General features: G+C 36.3%; 1 protein-coding gene across 1 annotated transcript in view; it reads left to right on the top strand.

Annotated features, from left to right (window-relative positions):
* The window catches only part of CRBN (cereblon), a 29729-nt gene extending 11367 nt beyond the window's left edge, over positions 1-18362 (top strand). The window contains exons 5-11 of the mRNA XM_004033518.5: positions 644-803; positions 12142-12204; positions 13583-13667; positions 14338-14453; positions 14921-14985; positions 15822-15953; positions 17337-18362. Of these exons, the coding sequence (XP_004033566.1) occupies positions 644-803; positions 12142-12204; positions 13583-13667; positions 14338-14453; positions 14921-14985; positions 15822-15953; positions 17337-17517 (802 nt within the window). The 3' untranslated portion in view covers positions 17518-18362. The remainder of the gene's footprint in view (positions 1-643; positions 804-12141; positions 12205-13582; positions 13668-14337; positions 14454-14920; positions 14986-15821; positions 15954-17336) is intronic.
* Positions 18363-19070: the final 708 nt, after the last annotated feature.

Below are 19070 nucleotides of genomic sequence, written 5' to 3'. Positions count from 1 at the left end.
AAGTAGCATTTTGGAAATGACTTTATTATGACATTTTAGATAACTTTTAAGAAAAAATCTAATTTATAGTTTGATCCTTTGTACAGTTAAACTCTTAAGAACGTGAAAAGGAATGCACACGGAAAGGTTGCATGTAATTCTCTAGTGTTATTTTAATTCATCCATGTAAATGCATTCTTGATTTTTCTCTTCCTTTCTCTACTTAGATTAGATGACTTATGAGAAAGGATAGATGTAAGAGTTAAGCAGCATAAGAAGTGGGGGGATAGAAGAATTTGGGTGTCTTAAGAATGTTTAAGAAAGTAGAAGTATCAAGCAGTAGTTGGTTGTATGTTGGTTTTTTTAAAACTTTGTTTCATTTATAGACTCTGTATTTATCTGAAATGTGTAGATCTCCCTTTCCATTCCACAGTGACATTGAAGATCCGTACCTTAGGTTATCTTTGGTTTTAACTTTGGTATGATTTATGAAATAAAATTATTTTCTGAAAGTTTCTGTATCTTAACATCAGTATTTGATGAATATGTTTAAAAGATAAAACTTGGAAATCTTGGTATTTAAAATTATCACTGTTTAGAAACTTATAGTTTTGAGTTAGTCAATCTTAGAAATGAATACCGTGCTTGGTTCTCTTTATTTTAGAATCCAGCAAGCTAAAGTGCAAATTCTTCCCGAATGTGTGTTGCCTTCAACCATGTCTGCAGTTCAATTAGAATCCCTCAATAAGTGCCAGATATTTCCTGCAAAACCTGTCTCAAGGGAAGACCAATGTTCATATAAATGGTGGCAGAAATACCAGAAGGTGAGAAACTAATTTTTTATGCATCTTCAAAAAATGAAGACAGGTTGTTTTTTTTCCTGTTTTAAGAAAGAAACACAACTTTCATGATTCATTACCCAGACACCTTGTATGGCAATATTCCAGCTACATTTGACCCTCTAAAAATTGCACAGGCAGCTACTTTATGTAAAAGCAGTTTACAAAAGCAATAAAATGTCACACAGCTGTAAGGTATTCTTGTTATTATGCTTATCAGCTATATTAATCGCTTTTGATTTTTAATTCCATGGGAAATGCTTATTAAACTATGATCAAATTAGATGTTTGGCTCTTGAATTATAAACATCCATTATCTTAAAGAAGGGAGGATTCTTTTGGGGTAGAGTAGTAATAGAGAAGTAGAGTCTGTTTTCCTTCTTCCAAACCAGAGAGAAAGGTTTCTTTTGCTATGTGTTTTAATGAAATACAGTTGACATCACAGAAATTGACTTGAGACTAGGTGCTCTTTAAAAATGTTGCTTGTTTGGGCACTAATTCCTATGTTGTATCCTTTGACTAAATCATAATTGTCATAGGGAAAAAAAATTGAGGGAGCCTGTTTCTACCCGTTTGTGAGATGTGCAATTTTAAGTATAGTTAATATTTATAATTGCTACCTAAAGATTACTAGTTTCTAAATTTAGAATAATTGGGCTTTTTGAGTTTTTTTTTTAATATGGAAAGACAGTTTCCACTGTAACCTTAAAAATTCTGTATTAATCATCCCTTTGTTGAGTGGTGAGGATTTAATATTTTAATGTAAATATAGAATCCTAATTTAATGTAAATTATTATGGATAATTAATGAAGTGGACTTATATACTAGTTACTGTACCAAATTTTTATTGTTCTTGCAGTAGAATTCCTCCAGTTTTCAGTGAAAACTTGTGCAGAATGGGCACTTGATGGGCATCAGGGTTATAACCAGGTATCTATAAGACTTCCTGGTCTTATCTTTATCTCAGTTAACTGATCTGTTTCATGGTACAGTGTGTTTTGACTAGTGTTTCTAAGGAAGATTCTAATAAGGAAGATATAATTAGAGTGCTTTAAGACTCCCAAACAACCTTGAAACTAGTATTTTTTAATGTTTAGTAATATTGATACTGCCTTTAGTTAACAGGCAGCTTTTGTGTAGCTGTATTAGTCCATTTTCACGCTGCCAATAAAGACATAACCAAGACTGAGCAATTTACAAAAAAAGAGGTTTATTGGACTTAAAGTTCCACATGGCTGGGGAGGCCTCACAATCATGGCAGAAGGTTGAAAGTCAAGGAAGAGCAAGTCACGTCTTACATAGATGGCAGCAGGGAAAAAGAACTTGTACAGGAAAACTCCCATTTTTAAAACCATCAGATCTCATGAGACTCATTCACTATCACAAGAACAGCACAGGAAAGACCTGCCCCCATAATTCAGTCACCTCCCACTGAGTTCCTCCCATGACATGTGGGAATTGTGGGAGTTACAATTCAAGATGAGATTTGAGTGGGGACACAGCCAGATCATATCACCGTGCAGTACTTTCTTCCCCATACCAGGTACAGACACTTTAAATATGTGTTTACCCTTGTTTCTTTTAACTGAACTGTGGGAAATTTTGCTCCCATAGTCATTTTAAATGTTACTGTTGAAATAAGTATGTCAGTGATCACTGTCAGTATGTGGCCCCCAAGGAGTAGATTTGGAATATATTAAGTCATTTAGTGCCTAAAAGTATGTTTGGCACTGGTTTGCTACTGAAATACGTGGCAAGGTAACTGCATCAAGTTGTTCCCTATGTGTCATCTCAATATTCACATAGTTATGTATTTCATACTAGAGATTTTTTTTCAGGGGGTACAGGCATACCACGGAGATATTGCAGGTTCAGTTTCAAACTGCTGCAATAAAACGAGTATCACAAAGTTAGTCTCATGAGTTTTTTGGTTTCCCAGTGCATATAAAAGTTTTATTCACACAATACTGTAGTCTATCATGTGTACAATAAGATTCTATCTAACAAACAGTGTACATACCTTAAAAAAAATACTTTATTGCTAAAAAATACAATCATCTGAGCCTTCAGTGAATCATAATCTTTTTTGCTGGTGGATAGTCTTGTTTTGCTGTTGGTGGCTGCTGACTAATCAGAGTAGTGGTTGCTGAAGGTTGGGGTGACTACAGCAATTTCTTAAGACAGCAATGAAGTTTGCCCCACAGATTGACTCTTCCTTTCACAAAAGATCCCTCTTTAGCATGCAGCCCTGTTTGATAGCATTTAAGCCACAACAGAACTTTCAAAATTGGAGTCAGTCCTGTCAGAACTTGCTGCTGCTTTATCAACTAAGTTTATGTAATATTCTGAATTCTTTGTGTCATTTCAACATTCACAACATCTTCAGCAGTAGATTTCTTCTCAAGAAATCACTTTATTTGCTCATCCATAAGAAGCAACTCCTAATCCATGTTTGATCATGAGATTACAGCAATTCAGTCCTATCTGTGGGTTCCACTTCTAACTTTAGTTCTCTTTTTATTTCTGTCACATCTGCAATTACTTAACTGAAGGCTTGAAACCCTCAAAATCGTCATCCATGAGGGTTGGAGTAAACTTCTTCTAAATTCCTGTTAAGGTTGATATTTTCACCACCTCCCATGAATCATGATTATTCTTAATGGCACCTAGAATGGTGACTCTTTTTCAGAAGGTTTTCAATTTACTTTTTCCAGATCCATCAGAGGAATCACTATCTGTGGCAGCTATAGCCTATGAAAAATGTATTTCTTAAATAATAAGATTTGAAAGTTTAAATTACTCCTTGATCCATGGGTCACAGAATGGAAATTTTGTTACCAAGCATGAAAACAGCATTAATCTCCTTGTATGTCTCCATCAGAACTTCTGGGTGACCATGTACATTGTCAACGAGCAGTAATATTTATAAAGAGTCTTTTCTGAGCAGTAGGTCTCAAGAGCAGCCTTAAAATATTCAGTAAACCATTCTCTAAACAGATGTTCTGTCATCCAGACTTTGTTCCATTTACTACAGAGCACAGGCAGAGTAGATTTAGCATTCTTAAGGGCCCTAGGATTTTTGGAATGGCCAGTGAGCATTGGCTTTAACTTAAAGTCACCAGCTATTAGGCCCTGAAAGGAGACTTAGGGACTTTCTCTGGATTAGGCTTTGGCTCAACGGAAATTTGTGGCTGCTTTGATCTTCTGTCCAGACCATTAAAACTTTCTCCATATCAGTAATAAGACTTTTTGGCTTTCACCAGAGTAGCATTTCATATTCATAGCTTTGCTGTTTGCCCCAGGAGGCCTAGCGTTCGGCGTCTTTCAGCTTTGACATGTGTTTCTAACTAAGCTTTATCATTTTTAGCTTTTGATTTAAAGTGAGAGATGTATGACACTCTTCTTTTCACTTGAGCACTTAGAAGCCATTGTAAAGTTATTAATTAGCCTAGTTTCAATATTGCTGTGTCTCAAAGAAATAGGGAAGCCTGAGGAGAGGGAGAGAGATGGAGGGGCTCGTCAGTGGAGCAATCAAAACACATTTGTTAAGTTTACTGTCTTAAATGGGTGCAGTTTGTGGTGCCCCAAAAACAGTTACAGTGATAACATCAAAGTTCACTAATCACAAATCGTCATAACAGATATAACAATGAAAAAGTGTGAAATATTGTGAGAATTACCAAAATATGGCACAGGCAGGTAGTTAGCACATGCTGTTGGAAAAATGGCTTGATAGACTTGCTTGAAACAGGGTTGCCAGAAATCTTCAATTTTTTTTTTTGTTTGTTTTTAAAGGCAGTATCTGTGAATCACAGTATGCCTGTATTAAGTATTTGGGTATATAGAATAGTTCTTCCACACCAAGATGGCTTAAAAATTCTTAACCATTAAAAATCCTAAATTAACGCTTCTTTGCAAAGTTCTAAGTATAGAGTAAGAGCAGTGGTAGTTAATTCCTGACTCAAGTGCTCTGTACAGCTAGTTCTGTGACCTGCCTGTAGGATCCTGCAGTCTTAAACCTGAACTTGGGCTAAGCAAGTAAGACTGCTTTTTAAATTTATTTTTTATGTGAGTTACTACTTAAATTCTTCCTGTTCTATGGTTAAAGCATCTTGTTTACATTACATTCCAAATTTGGCCCATGCAACTGGGTTGCCACTGGCGTAATAAGACAAGAAAAGATAGAGCTAGCAAGACCAAAGAAGCACGTATTTGCCTGGGTTCAGATCCTCTGAACTTTTCCTCTTGTCTTAATTAGCCCTTGGTTATTTTCATATTCAGAGTTGCCAAGGGCTAAAGAGAAGATGCTAAGGAATGAGAAGGCCTAAAAGGTTTTAGGTGATACAAATAACTCCATCCCATATACGTCAGGTTATCTACAGGGTTCTCTTGCTTAAATGTTGATAGAGTTTCTTAGGTTCTGAAATTTGGAATCTAGATCACTAGGCCAAGAGAAACCGCTAGCTGATCTATTTTGGACTCCAAGTGACCTACAAACTCTGTTCTGCTTAAGAGAGACCACTTAGAGCCATTCTGTGTGCATCAAAAAGGAATCTAACAGGGAAAGGGGATGGCAGATATCTTTGGTAGGAACTCCATATGCAGTGGGACCATCTGAGTGGTTTGGCATGCTGCACCTTTGGTGGGATGCTAGCTTACCATGGGGGCTGGATTATGTAACAGTGCTTGTCTTTAGACAGATACAAGGTTCAGTTCATTCCTCTCTTCATAGAGCTTGCTTGTATCTGATTTGTCCATCCCACCATAATCTGAAGTACTGCATATGTGTATTCTGTCTCTGTGTCTGAGTAGTAGTTAAAATGGTCAGAGTTGGGAGATGCTTACATAACTAAGCTAACTCAAGCTAATAATAAGGTTGCCACACACTTTTCCTGCAGAAAAGGAACTTAAAGTATCCAGGATTGTAGTCTTCCTGAGATGTATTCAATTAACCTTGAAACTGCACACAGCATTTGCCGTGGAAACCTAAACATCTCAAATATCATGAAATAAAATTATTTAAGCTTCTGGAAGTGTTCTGTGTTATCTACCATTCTGACAAGGAAGCATTAGAGAAGATTCAGCATGTGTCTCTCATGATTAAGGAGTTAGGCCAGTGTAATTAGGAAACACTTTCAAAACCCACTCCATCTAGAGACATTTCTTGTTCTGGAATTTGAGCTCTGAAACTGTTTACTTCTTTTCCCATCACAGTGCCTTTCTCTATTCACTGGTTTACTGTAGGGGGATTTGAGAATCCCCCTACAGTAAAAATCCTCCTCAAAAAAAAAAAGAGGAAATTTTGTTTAAACCTGTTTGGAGTATGACTTAAATGTTTCTAAGTATATTCCCTGCTTGCCCAGACCATCTGCTTATTCATATATCAAGGCTTACTATGTTAATCAGAAAAGAGTTGAGTATGAAATGTAGAGATAAGTCAAATGGGAAACAGATACTAAGAAAGTAATGAGTGCTCATCTTTCTGGCCTCTGTTGAACTTAGCCATGGTTGTTCCTGTTTATTGCGTAGAGCAGGGAGGAACTGAGCATGAATTTGGAAGGGCAGGGGCCTCATACGTAATCTCCCAGATTAGTGTTTAAATCTCCTCCTAATTTTATCTAGATACAAATGTTCTTATTTCTTTCTTATACAGAAGGATACATACCTTTTTAACAGTGTATCTTATAGGAGATTCTTTTGTATTAGTTTATAGAGCATTGCTCATTCTTAAAGCTGCTTGGAATTCTTTTGTATGGATACACTGTATAACCAGTCCCATACTGATGATAGATCTGTACTAAATAACATGTACAAATGACCTTTTATATAGGTAAATATTTATGATAACTTTTAAAGAGTGAGATTATTGGCTTACAGGGTAAATGCATTTATAATTCTGTCAGTTTTAAAAATAATTTCGAGGCCAGGCGCAGTGGCTCACGCCTGTAATCCCAGCACTTTGGGAGGCTGAGGCGGGTGGATCACAAGGTGAGGAGTTCAAGACCAGCGTGGCCAAAATGGTGAAACCCCGTCTCTACTAAATATACAAAAATTAGCCGGGCATGGTGGCGGGTGCCTGTAATCCCAGCTACTTGGGAGGCTGAGGCAGGAGAATCACTGGAACCCGGGAGGCAAGTTATTTTCAAAATACTTAAGGTGTTTGTACTTATTTTTATTATTGTTTCATCATGGCCTCACAGGCAATGTAGTATCAAACCTGATGTTTGCTGGTCTGATAAGTGAAATATATTACATTGAAGGTTCAATCTGAATTTCTCTGAGAGCAAGGGTAAGCATTTTGTTGTAAGAGCAGTTTGTGTTTCCTTTCTGTAAAGTATTTGCCCATTTTTCTACGGCTTGTTGATTTCTTGGGAGTTCCTTGTAAGCTTTATAGTCTCTGTAATTAATGAGTTCCAAACATTTTTCCTAGTTTGTCTTTTGTCTTTTGTTTTTGGTGTGCTCTGTCAAACAGAACTGGTTTTTTGTTGTTCTTACATAGTTTAATTTTTAATGCTTATGTATTCTAAATCATAGCCAAAAATGACGTTCCCATGCAAAGGAATGTCTCATGTTTTCTTTGGATACTTGCTGTGGTTTCATTACTTTTCCGTGGAAAGCTCTGATCCTTGTGCAGTTGATCCTGATATAAATTCCACTTTACTTTTTTCCAGATGGCTCCCTGTTGTCCTACTACCACTTTTTGAATAGTCCATATTTTCTCCCATTGATTTGAGATCCCACCATTGTCACAGACCAAATTCATATGTTTATTTTACTTTTCTTCTCTTTTGGTCTGCTTGTGTGCCATCATCATATTGTTGTAGATGTTGGCACTTTATACTTTGTGTAAATAAAAATAGGGCTGGTAAGCCCCTCACTGCTTTTTTGTCAAGCTTTTCAGTGACTACCATTGATTAACATTTCCTTGTGAACTTGAGAATCTGTTTCACCTTGTTCCAGGATAATAATTGTAAGAACAGTAACACTTATTGACTATTTTTATATAAAGAAGAAAAGTCTTGAAATCTTAGGCTATGTATAGTCAGGTGCTTCCTCAGAAACACTGGTCACTTCCCAGGCATACATCTTGTATGTGCACTTGTGTATCTGCCATTAGCGTATAAGCCTCAGGAGTAGGAAAGAGCTTATCATTCCATTCCAGTTCTTATTACCATGTAGGAATTTGGTTCATGAAAGAAGGAAACAAAAACTGGTAATTTTTAATTATTTATGTAAATTATTTCTGTCATTTACATTGCTGATTGTAATAGGATTTAACACAATAAGTGACCACTTTTAGTCACTATATAAAGGAAGTCAGTGGTAGTGATTTACTATTTATGTTTAGCTTTTCACATTACTCTTTCCATTTTCATTGCACTTCAAAGACTCACTTAAATGGAGTTTCACATGTTTTGAACATTCTACATTGTTGGGAGGCAAAGCCGAAGCCATAGTTATGAGGCTTAAAAATGGAGGACTGTGATAGATTACCTCCAGGTAACAGATTCATTTTAAGGGCTTTTATGCCTGCTTTCAGTAGTAAATCCTGTTCCCAGAGTGAATACTACCCTGCTGGAGAATCCGTCATTGGTCACTTTTAAGTGCCTAAACTTTTTGGCTAGTATTAAAATTTTCTTGAGGTATAACCATTTTATGACATCAATCATGGTGTTGATATATTTAAAGAATGCCTATAAATTGCTAGAACTTATCATCCATTTTACCCAGATATAAGACAGGAGCCTTTCCTATTGTGCCAGAAAGCTAAATGGGACTCTTAAATTTGAGGATGTTGAAATGTCTTAAATTTTGGCAGTTGCTCTGTAAAAGCTAGCTAATCTTTTCTGGTATATGTCTCTTCAGTGTGTCTAATTGACGGACACACATCACAAATATTAAGGATGTATTATGCATATTTAAATCTGTCAGGATGCTCCAGATAAAGAATTTTAGAGGTCTTCTGACTCTGAAAAGAAGCTACCTGAAACTGTAGCTTGCTCATGGGCATGGTGGCAGTGCCTGATCCAGTGCATTGCTCTTAATATGCTAGTGTGCCACATTTTATTCTCTTTATACTTGAAATTTATATATTATTTCAGATTCTTTTTCTTGACATGGGTGCCAAATGAAATTACACTTTTGTACTACACTTTTTTACATTTCTTTTGTAATACAAAAGTGACCATTCTGATATGTGAAGTATATTTTAATAACTGAATGAGGAGTGTGTCAGCGAAACTAAAACTTTCAGTTGGCTCTTTGTCATTTTGTAATTCTAAGAATATATAACTTAGTAAGCTTCTTCTCTGTAAAGTATAAGCTCCACAGGGTATTGAATTTTGTTGGTTTTTCTTTCATTCACTGGCATAGCCTAAATGTATAAAAATAGCCTGACACATGTTAGGCACTGTATTAGTCTGGTCTCACGTTGCTAAGACGTACCCAAGACTGGGTAATTTATAAAGAAAAGAGTTTTATTTGACTCACAGTTCAGCATGGCTAGGGAAGCCTTAGGAAACTTCCCTATCATGGCAGAAGGGGAAGCAAACATGTTCTTCACATGATGGCAGGAAGAAGTGCCAAGCAAAAGGGGAAAAACCCTCTTAATAAAACCATCAGATCTCGTGAGAACTCACTATCATGAGAAAACCATGGCGGTAACTGTCCCCATGATTCGGTTACCTCCCACCAGATCCCTCCCACGACACATGGGGATTATGGGAACGACAATTCAAGATGAGATTTGGGTGGGGACACGGCCAAACCCTATCAGGCACTCACAATATTTGTTGAATGAATGATGGTTAGAGTCAGACTCCCTGTATACAAATCCTAGCTCCTTCCTATTTACTGACTCTGTGACCCTGAGCAAGTTATACCATCCTTGTGTGCCTCTGTTTCCTTACTTTAGAATGGAGATAATAAACTACTAACCTTAGAGTATTCTTATAAGAAATGTGAAATTCTTGGCACAATACTAATGGTTGCCATTGCTGTTCCTGAAGATTTAGAGCTACTTGATGTGCTCTTGGTAGTATTTTCTTAAATTCTGTAACTGGACTGTGACAGTAATCTTACCATTAGGTATTTAGTCTTAAAAGTGAGGGACAACTTACTGGAGAGTACCTGAAGGGTCTCATGGTCTGACTCCTCAGGCTTTAACCACTACCAGAGCACATAGTAGGAGGCCATCTCAGATCACCTTTGGCAGAGGTCCCCAAATCCTGGCCCACGAACCAGCACTGGTCTGTGGCCTGTTAGGAACCGGGACGCACAGCAGGTGGTGAGTGGTGAACGAGCAAGTGAAGCTGAGTGCCACCTCTTATCAGATCAGTGGCAGCATAGATTCTTATAGGAGCGCAAACCCTATTGTGAACTGCGCGTGTGAGGGATCTAGATTGCGTGCTCCTTATGAGAATCTAATGATAAATGTAATGCACTTAAATCATTCCAAAACCATCCTCCACCCCATCTTTGGAAAAACTGTTTTCCACGAGACTGGTCCCTGGTGTCAAAAAGGTTGGGGACGGCTGATCTTTGCATAGTCTCAAATACAAGGATTATATTAAGCCAGAAATGTTTCTCATTAAGGAATCCTTTGTTTTGAGCTGTAGGTCGTGTTTTAGAACAAGTCTGTCCTCTTCCATGTTGCAACTCCTAAAATATTTGAAAACCAGTGTGTCCACTTGAGAGACAGCTCTAAACTGAACATCTCTGGTAACAAGACATTCCCTTTGATAATAAAAGTTCCCATATTTGAACAGCATGGAATAGAATAACATTGTCTCTTAGATTCTAGTCTTCTGTTAAAACCGCAGTTACTTTTGCACCAAACTAACATAGCTAGAATAGGATTGGAGTGGTGGGGAAGTAGAGGGTGTGAGTGGTGTAGCACATTGTACAGTTGCGTAGCACAATTCCAGCTATCAGCTCAGTCCCGAGTCCCTTTTATGTGTGCTGTGTTCCCACGTTTCCTGCAGATCTTACTCCTGCACTTGCAAGATCAAATGACTAGGTATGAAACATACCTAGGGTAAGTATCATTCAGCGTATGAAACATACCTAGTCATTTGATATTGCAGGTGCAGGAGTAGGGTCTTCCTCTTGTTTTGTTAAATGTTACCTTGTTTTTCTTGTTCTGGTCTGTTAAAAGTGCCTTTTGATCTACCTTATTCCTTTTCTCTCTCACTTTCATGTGTCATGTCACATGTCAATTAACATTTTATTTACAGTGAAATTACAAAGATTTGTACGTATGTAGGTTTTGTTTTGAGAAAAATGTGATAATTCTTTATATTCTGCTATACCTTGTTTTTTGATCACTTGCAGAGCATTCCTTGATATAAACATATTCTAATGTATTTCACTCTATTTTTGATTGATGTTTAGGTTGTTTGCAATTTGTTGCTATTAGCACTGCTGCAGTGCATCCCTTCAGTAATATTTTTGTGTCCTATAGACCATTTGCTTCTCTTTCAAAAATTTTGTGGTTACTTTTGCAGTTATTTTTCCAAACGAACTTTAAATTATACTTATAAATTCCATTCTCACTGGTATTGCACTGAATATGTAATTTGAGGACTGACATCTTAACAGTATTGAGTCTCCCCCTCAAATACTGAAATTGTACAATTTCTACAATTCACATTTCTCCCCCTCAAATACTGAAATTCTACAATTTCTACAATTCACAATTCTACTGAAATTTCTACAATTCACATTTTTATATGGACTTAGGCATGCTCCTGTTTGGATTTCAGTTACAATTAGAGGTGATAAATAATCGGTTTCCCCTCTCCTTGAGTTTTATGAAATGAGGAACTTCATCATGAAGTCTCAAGTAAATGAACATTTTATCTTTCTTGGGATTCTGTCACTTCTTAATGTTTGCCCTTACAGTGATTCAGCTGATTCTCATTTAAAGTTTTTACACAAAAACAGTTTGGATTATATCTTGAGGTTTTCACTTCAGATACTGGACAAGTAATTAGTATAAAGGCAACTAACATGGTCATAATAGAAATATGGTGTTTACTCTCAACATTTATCTTCCCAAAGTTGTCTTCAGCATTGAAATTTTAATGTTTGACCTTTTTAAATAGGAATGAAGATTCTAGTTACAATATATATTTGAAGGATATAGGAAGCATGATTTCACACTTCATAGATAGTCACGTTATGGGATTATCTACAAAATTTTTTATCTTTTTAAAATTAGATGTTTTCCTAGGCCAAAATCATTTTTCAGATGTTGCTCATTCCAGCATTAGAATCTTTATTCTGTGGGGTTTTTTAAGTGCCTTTTTGTTTTGTTTTCAGAGAAAGTTTCATTGTGCAAATCTAACTTCATGGCCTCGCTGGCTATATTCCTTATATGATGCTGTAAGTAACTTACCTTAAATTTACTTTATATATGGTAGGCCATGTCATAATTAAGGGTCATTAAAAAACAAAGGTTTAGTTTTTCCAGTTTCTAGTGCCTTATAACTTAAGATATCGTAAGAGTGGTGGCTCACACCTGTAATCCCAGCACTTTGGGAGGCCAAGGCAGGGGGATTGCTTGAAGCCAGGCATTCAAGACCAGCCTGGGCAACATGGTGAAACCCCATCTCTACAAATACAAAAATTAGCTAGGTTTGGTGGCATGTGGCTGTAGTCCCAGCTGCTTGGGAGGCTGAGGTGGAAGGATTGATTGAGCCTGGGAGGTCAAGGCTGCCGTGAGCTGAGATTGTGTCACTGTACTCCAGCCTGGACAACAGAGCAAGACTGTCTCAAAAGAAAAAAAAAAGGTATCACAAGACTCTTTAGAGTTTTATTAAGCATGTGAAATTCTGTTGGGTTGGGTGATAGTTACATTTAGAACATTAAAGCATCCATATTTTACAGTTTTGGTTTTTCTCTAAACAAGTATATTAACATGTCTCTTGATCATTAGTCTATTAATTAATGCATCCAGGAGGGTTTTTGCTCCTTAAAGTTTAACACTAGGCATTGCCACATTTTGCAAAACTAAGGGACAGCGCTGAAATGGTTTAAAGAATCTGGATTTCAGATCAGAGACTGACTTCAGAGTCTGATTTCTGTCACTTACTCTGTGGGCCTGGAGCAAATTACTTCTCCAAGGACCTATGAAATGGATATAATGGTAGCTATTGTACCTGGTGTGCATAGCGGGCATTCAATAAATGCTAGCCGTTTCCCCTAATGAATCACTGCCCACAGATCTGGAGTCCTGGGAAAACTCAACATGCAGGACACTAAAGGAAACTGCAGTTGATCTCTGCTCTTTAGCAGCTTTTCAGCAATTACAAAGACACAATATATGAGTTTTTGCATATGTTTTGCATATGCTTGTGAAAATTACGTAGTAAATAGGTGCCAAGGTATGTAGATAGCAAGTGCTAGTGCAATTTATAGGTGCCATAATCCCTATGGACTGAGTCAGAAATGGCCTAATAGAAGGCAGAAGAGAGGCCAGTTCCAAGCAGGGGCATAGAACAGAACAGTCTGCAAGGGAGTTGGGAGCATATACCGCTGGGATAAGACAGTGAGTGAGAAAAGGCTGGAAGGCAGACAGTGCTGAGCAAAGGAGCTGGAGCTTGATCATTGCTGCGTAAGAAAATGGAGGCATTTAAACTGGGACTGAGATGGGACTGAGTGATTAAATTGCTACCAATGTTAGTTTTAAGAGTTGAAAAGCTTAATAGTAAATTTTAATAAGCCCATGAACTTGATTATGGCTACCTTTATTTTAAACAAGGAGACCTTAATGGACAGAATCAAGAAACAGCTACGTGAATGGGATGAAAATCTAAAAGATGATTCTCTTCCTTCAAATCCAATAGGTATGAAAAGTTAGTTTCCTGCCTGGAGCCTCGGATGTCTTGCTATAAAAACTAGCTTTCTCATGGATGCGATCCAATCATATCTTCTAGATTTTAAGACTGATTAAAACATTTTAATTCTGAAAAGCATAATTTCCTTTGAGCAGTTGAAAAAAATGAGTATTTTAAAATTAATTGCAATAAAATCCTCATATTCTGTGAGCACTCCAATTTTAGACAAGTTTTCCATAAAAAGTTCAAATTGCAGGAAGTGGCTGTCATCCAAAAACACTTCCTGTGTGAGGACTCCTTTCCCTGTTCTTCAAGGTGCCTTTAAAAGAAGTGAGTCTAGTTCCAGGACTTGCCTTAATTATAGATACTCTCTTTATCTGTTTATAAGGTATAGTTTAGTTATTTTTCTAGTCTCTTGGCAAATAACTTCTAACATGGATTTGAGTTCATGTTTAACATAAAAGGATTTTACCAAAAAAAGTATAGGAAAAGCAATTAAATTTAGAGCTTCTGAAAAGTGTATCTTTGACAGCTGGTATATTTTTGTACTGTTTATACTTGTATAAAATGTGTAAGCTTAAAGAGAAGGGTTTATTTCAAAAGGATATTATCCGATTTGTAAGTTATCTGATGCTTATCTGACTCCTAAGTTTAAAACTTGAAAAACCATGTCTTGAAGATTTTTCTTACAGAGTAGCTGCTTGTCTTCCTATTGATGATGTATTGAGAATTCAGCTCCTTAAAATTGGCAGTGCAATCCAACGACTTCGCTGTGAATTAGACATTATGAATAAAGTGAGTAAAGTGAATATGTTTTTGATGCCCATGTTTTATTCAGGCTGGAGAACTAGGATGCTCTGTTGGGGCCAACGGAGCTCTGTATAGAGTCCAGTAATGTAGTCATGCAATTCAGATTTCAATTGGGATCTTACAGATAAACTCATTGTTTTGTGTTTGTCAAATATGAATACATTTATCAACTTAGTGAAAAATAACTTGATTTCTGCATGGAAATATCCAAGGTTATATATCACTATTCCATTACTCTAGAGAAGGTCATTTAGTTTTATGTAAATATGTGGCAGATCTCAGTTTCAGTGATTTTCGTGCTCCATCTTTAAAAGTGTTTTTGAATGCTTGGAAGGAAAATGTGATATTCAGAGAAAGCAATATCTTTATAAGTTTCTTGATGATCTATGTGATTACATGATAAAGTGAATGCCAGTTTTTCCTACCAATAATTCTTCTCTCAAATTTTTTAGTGTACTTCCCTTTGCTGTAAACAATGTCAAGAAACAGAAATAACAACCAAAAATGAAATATTCAGGTAAGGTCTTTATTACGTTTTTAATATACTTGCCTTATCAGAATTATAATCAAGACTGTATTTCTGTTTTCCATAAACTTTCCTCCAGTACCTTAAAGTTACAAACATTTAGCAAATGAAATATAGGGAATTAGCTCACTTTTGCTAAGACCATCTTCCAGACTGGGTACTCAGAGCAACAATGCATGTCAGGGATTATTCACAGGTAATGAGCATGGTAAAGTAAAACAACTGAGAAATTCTTTTCCCCCTAATTCTTGTTGACAATCTATATATTAGACTGTCTTCAATTAGGCCCTAACATAGATGCTTCAGAAATTACATTTCAGTCATCAGTTTTGCCATATAGGGCCAAAGTAGGACATGCTTCTGAACACATACTGATGCTCTGATATAACAGTGTTTGAAAATCATTTTATGACAAATCCATCAGTTATAAATCAAGAAGGTAAGGAAACTGCTTTCTGCAAAATAATCAACTGCCCCAAAATGACCACACAGGACCTTGTCATTGCACTTATACTCTCAGACTCCTTTAGAAGCATTTGAGTTTTATATTCTTTACAATGTCTGTCTTGAGGAGGGTTTTAAAAACAAGTACTATTTCCTTTGGGTCATCACAGAAAATATTTAGACATTTAGACAAAACAGGCCTGTCTGCCAGCTCTACCCCCACCCTATTTTCATACTAAGATCCTGGTATTGTATAAAACTGAAGGATTAAAAACTGTATAGCTCATATCTCATTTCTTGGTGAGCTTCAATAAAATTCTAAGCATTTAATAGAATTAGACTTCTCATTTTGACTTGTTCTCCATCTTGATTCTTTGTTTTAGTTTATCCTTATGTGGGCCGATGGCAGCTTATGTGAATCCTCATGGATATGTGCATGAGACACTTACTGTGTATAAGGCTTGCAACTTGAATCTGATAGGCCGGCCTTCTACAGAACACAGCTGGTTTCCTGGGTAATATTATGGTGGTGGTGGTTGCTTTTTTTTTTCTTTTTTTACCTTAATTGGGCAGAAAAATCCAGAGTCCTAAGCAGAGTTGCCACAATCTTTATAATAAAAAGTAGACAAATGAGTAATTTGATACAAAAATTAGCCAGGTATGGGGGCAGGGGTCTGTACTCCCAGCTACTCGGGAGGCTGAGGCACAAGAATCTCTTGAATCTGGAAGGCAGAGTGTTGCAGTGAGCCAAGATTGTGCCACTGCACTCCAGCCTGGGTGACAGAGTGAGAATCTGTCTATTAAAAAAAAAAAAAAATTTATTTAAATGTCCTTCATTCCACAAATAGCTAGAAACATCTGTTGCACTTTTTGTATCTTTTATCATTGAATGAAAGGAAGAAAAGGTTGACAACTGCAGTTGTCCTCAGATTACTGTATCCAGTTAAATCCAAAATTGTTTTTTTCTGTCATGTAATTCTGAAAATCAGCTCTCTTATGACCCAGTAGAACTTTATATCTGGACCATATGCTGTAGTAATGTAAAAACCGGAGAATGTTTACAAAGCAATGATAGACTAAGATGGTGCAGAACCCATTGAATCCTGCTTTTCTTATAGTTTGCGTTTTTTGTTGTTGTTGTTTGCTTCAGCTTAATGATTCTCTATGATCCTGGGAACCTGTTCAGTTCCCTCAGCTGTACTAGCTTCAGTTTTCAAAGAAAGAGGGATGCTAAGAAGGGATTACATGCTACTCTGGGGTTAGGACTATGTCTCTTGGATTGCCCTATCTTACTTGGCACCCTATGTGAGGACTAAAACTAGAATACATTTGTTACTATAAATAAATGTGGCATGGTATACCTAGGGAAAAACATAAGGAAACAGTTGCAATTACATGGTTTATCTTAAGAACAAAATGCCATGGTTTGTATTTCTGGTTGCATTATCTCACAATCGTTCTTATTTTAGAATAGTAGTTTTTAAATATTTTTTGAGAGGTGTCGTTCCTGGCCCATCCAGTTTAACTCAGACAGAAGTGCATTATTTCTGCAGGTAATTGCTGTTTTCTAACTTGACTGCAACACACCAAAGGAAAAGCTAGTACAAGTTAGAATGTGGTCTTGGCAACCAGCAATTTCTATAAAGAAATTCATAAGATTACTCTTTATTTCTATGCAGTAGAAGAAAAATGTAAACATGGCTTAAGAGCATAAAAGGCATACATATTACAAAATTAGAAAATGTTTTTAGGTTTCAAGGAACTGTATGGATTAAATCTCAACTTAGAATCTCTAATCCTTAGAATTTGCCTCTAAGGTCTGTCTTCATGATAGGTTTATATGATAGGCTTGGAGTACAGAAGTGTTTCCTTAGCTGATATCTTTCTTAATTTCTTAGGTATGCCTGGACTGTTGCCCAGTGTAAGATCTGTGCAAGCCATATTGGATGGAAGTTTACGGCCACCAAAAAAGACATGTCACCTCAAAAATTTTGGGGCTTAACGAGATCTGCTCTGTTGCCCACGATCCCAGACACTGAAGATGAAATAAGTCCAGACAAAGTAATACTTTGCTTGTAAACAGATGTGATAAAGTTATCTAACAAATTGGTTACATTCTAAAATCAGATCTGCTTTGGAAATTATTGCCTCTGATACATACCTAAGTAACCATAACATTACTTGGAGGGTTACAGTTTCTAAGTGAAACTGTATTTGAAACTTTTAAGTATACTTTTTTAAGTATACTTTTGGAGAGCATGAACGGCAGTCTAGAATACCAGAAACATCTACTTGGGTAGCTTGGTGCCATTATCCTGTGGAATCTGATATGTCTGGTAGCGTGTCAGTCATTGATGGGACATGAAGACATCTTTGGAAATGATGAGATTATTCCCTGCGTAAAAAAAAAATCTTAAATTCCTACAATGTGAAACTAATAATTTGATCCTGATGTATGGGACAGCATATCTGTACCAGTGCTCTAAATAACAAAAGCTAGGGTGACAAGTACATGTTCCTTTTGGAAAGAAGCAAGGCAGTGTATATTATTAATTATTCTAAAAGGGCTTTGTTCCTTTCCATTTTCTTTAACTTCTCTGAGATACTGATTTGTAAATTTTGAAAATTAGTTAAAATATGCAGTTTTTTGAGCCCACGAATAGTTGTCATTTCCTTTATGTGCCTGTTAGTAAAAAGTAGTATTGTGTATTTGCTCAGTATTTGAACTATAAGCCCATTTATACTGTTCCATACAAAAGCTATTTTTCAAAAATTAATTTGAACCAAAACTACTACTATAGGGAAAAGATGCCAAAACATGTCCCCTCACCCAAGCTAAACGTGATACTGTATTAGATACTGTATTATTTTGTTCAATGTAAATTGAAGAAAATCTGTAAGTAAACCTTAAGTGTGAAACTAAACATGTTCTTTGTTCAAATAATGTAAAATATCTACTCATAATTTTAAAGTTCTAAAAAGACTGCTTTGCCACCTACCTCTTTGCTTACATTCAAGGGTTTAGTGGGTCCTTCCTTCCACATTTGTATGATAACTTTTATTGATATTCCTTTGCTACTTTAAAACTAATCAGGTTAAATGTTTACTCAAATGTAGTAATAGTATGAGGCCAAAATACATGCCTTGAAGGTGGAGTGAAATCAGTTGAGTATCACATTGCATATTTATGTAAATAGAGTAAATGAAAATTCAAGAATACTTCCATTCAGGATATGCCCCGGCCTTATTTTTTCTAAGCTCTACTTTTACTACTTTAATAATTTTGGGTTTGTGTGACTTCACTGGTCTGGTTGTTCATATAGTTCTTACACTGCACTAAAACTTACTCCAAGTGGATCCCAGGAAGTTCTTGTCAGTAGCATAGTACATCTCTGTAGGCTGAAATCTAAACCAGTTGCAATGAGTTACCTTTTCCCCCTGAAAAGTTATAATTTCAGTATGTCCCATACTGTTTACTAGCAAATAAAATTTTCTGATCTGTAAAAACACACATATATTACTACTGAAAATGGTTTTACACATGACAAAACCAGACCTGAGAGCTAAATCTGCATACTATCTATACAGAAATAGTATGTATTATATGACGTTGGGTCTAAATCTGTATTTTG

Source organism: Gorilla gorilla, chromosome 2 (genome assembly GCF_029281585.2).
Source record: "Gorilla gorilla gorilla isolate KB3781 chromosome 2, NHGRI_mGorGor1-v2.1_pri, whole genome shotgun sequence".
Lineage (NCBI taxonomy): Eukaryota > Metazoa > Chordata > Mammalia > Primates > Hominidae > Gorilla > Gorilla gorilla.
Note: the sequence above shows the minus strand (reverse complement) of the source record. Positions and strands in the feature narration are given on the sequence as shown.